This window comes from Aythya marila, assembly GCF_965140915.1.
Source record: "Aythya marila genome assembly, chromosome: 19".
Lineage (NCBI taxonomy): Eukaryota > Metazoa > Chordata > Aves > Anseriformes > Anatidae > Aythya > Aythya marila.
The window spans coordinates 9944387-9950386 of NC_139060.1; the positions used below are offsets into that span (position 1 = coordinate 9944387).

The following is a 6000-nucleotide window of genomic DNA, read 5'->3' on the forward strand; positions in this document are numbered from 1 at the left end:
GAGGGAATTAACCCATATGGGATGCACCGATTGCCATAGCACCTGCTCTGGGATCTCCGGGTACCTGAGAAGAGAAGTCCCACCCAGAGGCATCTCCTGCTGCTCTGTGCCTGGTGGTGACAGCACTCAGAACATCCTGCAGGGCTCTGTCCGGGGGCTTTTCCAACAGGTCTGTCTGGGGAAAGAGCTTCTTCTGTGTGTTTAATTCCCCCTGTGTTTTCCCCCAGAATCTTCTACGTGTCTCACGACTCGCAAGACCTGAAAATATTCAGCTACATCGCGAGGGACGGCGCCAACAACTCCTTCAGGTGCAACGTCTTCAAATCCAAGAAGAAGGTAGGACGCTGCGTCCACCTCAGGCCCTGCACCCTATGCCGGGGGGGTGTTTGGGGCTGTGGGACCCTCCCCAGGGCTGACGGGGGGGGGGTCTCTGCCCCGCAGAGCCAGGCCATGCGCGTGGTGCGCACGGTGGGCCAGGCCTTCGAGGTGTGCCACAAGCTGAGCCTGCAGCACGCCCTGCAGAACGCCGACGGGCAGGCGGACGGCGCCAGCGACAAGTCGGCGGAGGAGCAGCCACCAGAAGGTGACGTCCAGCTCCCCGCGGGGTCTGGGAGGCAGGGATGTGTTGGGGTGGGGGGCTGTGCACGGTGACCTGTCCTCCTGGGCCAGCTCTGCTGACTGCGAGAGCTTCGTGGCCCATCTGGGGCCGTGGGGGATGCGGCTTTCCCACCTCCCCGTCCTGGGAACACGGAGGCTGAGCCTCCTTTTCCAGCAGGGTGGTGGCCTGGCACGCTGCCCTGCTCCTGCCCCACTGCAGCACACGGAGACTTGAAGCAAGGCTTGGCTGCTTGGCTCTTCTTCCTGGGCTGCTGGGGGGCTGGCGGCTGTGCCTGGTTCATTTTATCCGTCTCGTTTGAAGTGCACCAGATAAAGGGCTCCAAGAGCACAGATGTGGACGAGGTTGGCCTCGACTCCGATGGCATCTGTGTGTCTGAGAGGGGACCAGGAGAGCTGCCGGCTGCCAGGGGTGAGCTCAGCGTGCTGAAAGCTGGACAAGGCACCAAGGACAAGAACTGCCAGGTAAGAATCCTTGGGACCAGGCTGGGGACGCTGCCCCCACTGCAGAGCCAACCTTCCTGGTGTCCCGGGGCAGCTCAGCAGGCCCCTGTGCCCCATGCCATGAAGCAGCTGGGATTCTCAGGGCACACGGAGCTGGCCAGGGCTGTCACCACCATGGGTGAAGCACCCCAGTCTCCATGGGCAGACCCGTGGCAGGGCTGCCTGCTCAGCATCCAGCTGGTTTGTAGTTGGCTGTGTCAGAGCTTCCCCAGCCCGTGAGAGTCCCCTGGTGCAGGGCAGAGCCCCGGGGGGTCCTGACTGAGTGCACCAAGAGCTATCACACAGCACTGGAAAGGGAAAACGAGGCAGGGACCCCAGCTTGAGCAGCTCCCTGTTAATGGGGAGACTACAAGGTGTCTCCAGCAAGGTGAGCGTTTCTGTGCCGTGCAGGTTGGTTTCTGGGCCCCAGGGCTGGTCTGCAGCGGTCGCTCCTCTGTGCTCAGGCAGCGACCCCAGCTCCCTGCTTCCCCTGGGCAGCAGCATCCCTCGGGGCAGCCCGGCCTCTGCAGCGAAGGCACCGAGGGTGCGCTCGGTGCTGGCCGTGGGCAGCCCGTAATGAATAGCTGCTCTGCAGAGCCGATCAGCGAGCGTTTCCTGGCTGCCTTAATGGCACCATTTCATTTCACACAATTGTATCGCTTGCAGAGCCTGGCTGCAAACAGCTGCGATGAAATGCACTCAATTGGATTTATTTCCTTGGCTCGGAAGGCTGGGCTTTGCTCTGCTTTCCCGTTTAGATGTGGATCTGCCCGCTGCTGCCCTGGTGCCCCTGCGCTGCCCAGGAGCAGGGACGTGGCCGTGGGGTCACCGTCCCTGCGCTGCGCTGCCCGGGGCTCTGCAGGGCCCACGCTGGGATGCTGGGGGTGCAGGGGGTGCACGGCACAGCGTGGGCACGAGGGGGGTTTCTGGCAGCGAGCAGTGCCCAGCCTGGGTCTGGGTGGCTGCAGGGGCAGCTCTGCCTCCCCAGGCAGTGCCACAGGGCCCCAGCAAACTCCTGGGGAGCTTCTGTCTGGCAGCCCAAGCTAACCAACCCCCCTCACCGGGACTTTCTCCCCACTCCAGGACCCCGAGAGCTGCTCCCTGTGCCCGGCCGGCTCCCAGCAGCTGCTGAGCCCTGGCAGCCCCTGCTCCTCAGCCTCCATCACGCCGCTGGCCTCCCAGCACTGCCTCCAGCTCCTCCAGCAGCAGCTCCTCCAGCAGCAGCAGCAGACGCAGGTGGCGGTGGCTCAGGTACAAGTCCTGCATTCCCCGGGGACACCCCCAGCCCCTCTCCTCGCCCTGCGGGACCGGGACGGGACCGAGCGGCCGCTCCCTGCCCGTGGGGGCCCCGAGAACCGGCAGAGGGCGCCCAAGCCCCGCGCAGAGCCGGGGGGTGCCCGGGGAGCTGCTGGGGGGGACCCGGGGATGCTCCGGGGAGGGCCCTGGGGGAGCCGGGGATGCTCCGGGGGTACCCGGGGATGCTCCGGAGGTACCCGGGGATGCTCCGGCCCCGCAGCCCCGTCCCTTCCCGCAGGTGCAGCTGCTGAAGGACCAGCTGGCAGCGGAGACGGCGGCGCGCATCGAGGCACAAGCCCGGGTGCGGCAGCTGCTGCTGACCAACCGCGACCTGCTGCAGCACGTCTCGCTGCTGGTGCGGCAGCTGAAGGCGCTGGAGAGCCGGGCACAGCGCCGGCAGCCGGGTGAGAGGGCGCGGGGACCGGGTGCTGCCTTGCTCCGGGGTCAGTCACAGCGCCTCGCTCACCCCGCGGCTCTCTCCGTGTCGCCGCAGTTGACCGCTCGCTGCAGAACCTGTCCCTGGCGCAGTCGCTGTCCCTCAACCTGAAGAACCACTACAGCCTGGACATCGCCCTGCCCTCCACCTCCACGCCCGCCAGCGTCCTGGGCAGCCCCGTGGGCCCCCGCTCGCTGTCGGCTCTGGGCGCTGGGGATTCCTACCTCAACCTGCTGGGCCTGGAGAGGGGCGGCCCCCGCTTCGGCAGCAAGGAGGGGGACGAGGGCCTGGCCGCCGCGCTGGAGGGGCAGGAGGGGCTCAGCAGGCGCGTGGAGGGCTCCGAGGTCAGCGAGGTGGCTCTGCTCAACGGGAGCGGCCGGCAGAAGGCAGAGGACGCGGACAGAGGGGACGAGGACAGGTGGGGACCCGCTGCTTCTGCTCCCACCGGCCAGAGTGGGATCACCGTGCTGCTTCCATCACTAATTGCAGCACTACACGAATTAGTGTGAAGAAAATTAGCTTGATCCCAGCCAAAAGCAGTATGACAGCACAGCGCCTGCAGCAGGGTGCTCACAGCTGCCCCAGGGGAGGGAGGGAGGGAGGTGCTCTTGATCCCATGGCTCGAGGGTCTGTGTGCTGGCTGAGACCAGGAGGGCAGAGCCGGGTGTGGAATCCACCGTGTCCGCCCCTGGGGACAGGGATGGGGGTCACTGTCTGTGCTGCTTTTATCCTCCTGGAGCGAGGTGGTCAGTGCCACATCACTGCAGCACCCCAGCTCCAACACACACAGCAGCAGGTTGCACTGAACGCAAAAGGTGTCTGCCTTTTGGAGAGCCTGGGGCAGCCAGACTGAGCTATCCGCACAGGTAAGTAACTCCTTGCCCATCACCTCCTCTCTGCTCTCGCTTCCCAGGCGGCAGCAGCCCATTCCCAAGCTCAACCCGCCGCCACCCATCCTACGCAAGAGGTCCAGCAAGACCTCCCCGAGCCTGGAGGTGGAGGCCAAGCCCGAGAGCACTGCCCACGTCAGCCTTCCCAGCCCCAGCGTGTCCAGCCTCACCAACATCACTGCCAGCTCCCTCACCCTCTTGGACTCCGAGGCGAGGACTCCTGCTTGGAGCGCTGCCTCCAGCTCAGAGCCCGTCCCCTCCAGGACCTTCCAACGTGTTCTCAGCAAGGACAGGGCTGGGGAGAACGGGCACACATCCCCACCAGCCGGCTGCCACGACCCCGCAGCCAGTGAGGTCCTGGGCAAGGACTTGGCTGTGCTGGTGAGCCCCACGGACAGCACACTGCCCTTCTCTCCTGCGGACGACACCTGCCTACACATCAGCTTCTCGGAAGATGAGCTGCTGGAACCGGAGCTGGACGCTGCTGTGGGGCCCAGCAGAGTCCCCTCTTAGTTGGACCACGGCGTGTGGCAGCTGGCTGGAGGCAGTCCCAGCGGCTCCATCCACACCGCTGCGCTGGGGTTGGGGGCCCTCGTGCCCCAGCTGGGTGGCAGGTCCCTGCTCTGTCCCTGCCCGCTGCACCAGCTCACACTGCCCTCCCGCTGTCCCCTGTCCTTGTCTGTCTGTCCTGCCTCTGGTCGGGGTGCCGCGTGGGTCCCTGCCTCTGGGGAGCTCTCGCTGCTGCTGTCCGGCAGGGGCACAGACCACGCTCACTGCTACGTCCTTGCTGCTGGCTGCGGACAGCCTGGGGCCACCCCAAATTTCCTGCAGCAGGGGTGCCTCCCCCAGCCCCAGTGCAGTGGGGAGGCTGCAAACAGCACTGCTGGATGCCAGGGCACGCTGGATGCAGATGGCACTGGCTGGGCTCGCTCTGAGGCTGTTCCCAGCCAGCGGTCACTGCACGGTGCTCTGCTCGCTGTCACCCCGCCCATCCCACCCCAAACATCCCCAGAGCCCCTGGGCTGGGGCACGGCAGGGCTGTAAATACTTGGACACGAGGCTCCTGCTGCTACCCCTGCCCATCAGAGCCCAGCCACCCTAACACCGTGTGCCACCCCAGCGGGTGCCTCGCTGCCCCAACACCAGCCCTGTTCTGGGGATGCCACCACTGCCTCCCTCCAAAGGTGCCTTTTCCTGCTGCCCACGCGGGCTGGGGGCCCACAGGAGACCACCATGGGGCGATGGGGTGCAGGGGAGCCCGGGGAGCCCATTGCTGCAGTGGGTGCTGCCTGCACCTCAGGGTGGGGGCAGCAGCTGCTCCGTGGGAGAGCCTCACGTACCTCTGAGCAGCCAGGGGCTGAAGGTGGACGCTGCTACGTCGTGTTGGGGCGTTATGGTAGGGTTTGAGTTTGTTTGGGAAGTGTGAATGTCTGGGGATGAGTTTGTGTACTGAAGGTGTAAGGAAGAAACCCAGCCCTGGGGGAACATCCGAGGATGCCGGGTGCTGCCACGCATCCCCCAGCAGCACAGGGGCTGGGGCGGGTTTTGGGAGGGACCCCAGGAGGTGATCTTCATGTGGGTGCATGCGAGAGGGGTTTGGGAAGGTGCTAGAGGGTTGACATGGGGATGTGTCAAGAGATGGAGAATCGGAGCAGCTCTGCCTCAGTCCTGGTGCAGCGGGAGGGGGTGGTGGGACCCCAGGACCCCCCGGCTGTGCAGCACCGCGGGGCCCAGCGCTGGCTGGGAGCCACCAAGCAGGAGCTGATGGCAGAGGAGCTGTGTTCGGGCTGTGCGTTAGCGTGGTAGAGGCAGAGACCACTCCTTAGGAGCTAACCCACACTACGGTTTGGTAACTGACTTTTAAAGAAAATAAACGTCTCGGATTTGCAGAGCCAGTGCCGTGGTCCCTGTCCTGCTCGCGGGAAGCGTCTCGCCGCCCAGCCGTGTCGGTGCCCTGGGGTGCAGGATGAGGCTGTGGAGTTCTCCTGGTGCAATCAGATCCCAGCTGGATGCCAGGGCAGCCCCAAGCCTCCAGCCTGCTCCCCTGCCACGTGGGGAGCAGGTTTCTCCGGGACAGGGCCCATTTCCAGAGCAATCCCCACAAGAACACAGCACCTGCACCCGATGCTGCCACCCACTGCAGCCCCTACACCCTTTGGGGTTCCTGAGCAGGACGGGGCAGCCCCAGCTCCCTTTGCCCTTCCACACTCTGCTTTCTGCTCCCAAACTAAATCCTGGCCCCAAACCAAGCCCAGCCCAGGTGCACAGGGAGGGAGAGCC

The 6000-nt window shown here is 65.4% G+C and overlaps 1 protein-coding gene across 1 annotated transcript in view; it reads left to right on the forward strand.

Moving 5' to 3' along the window:
- The window catches only part of LOC309885670 (carboxyl-terminal PDZ ligand of neuronal nitric oxide synthase protein-like), a 30710-nt gene extending 25100 nt beyond the window's left edge, over window positions 1-5610 (forward strand). Inside the window, exons 5-11 of the mRNA XM_082775893.1 lie at window positions 228-336; window positions 442-583; window positions 920-1080; window positions 2182-2349; window positions 2633-2798; window positions 2888-3248; window positions 3744-5610. Of these exons, the coding sequence (XP_082632019.1) occupies window positions 228-336; window positions 442-583; window positions 920-1080; window positions 2182-2349; window positions 2633-2798; window positions 2888-3248; window positions 3744-4233 (1597 nt within the window). The 3' untranslated portion in view covers window positions 4234-5610. The remainder of the gene's footprint in view (window positions 1-227; window positions 337-441; window positions 584-919; window positions 1081-2181; window positions 2350-2632; window positions 2799-2887; window positions 3249-3743) is intronic.
- Window positions 5611-6000: the final 390 nt, after the last annotated feature.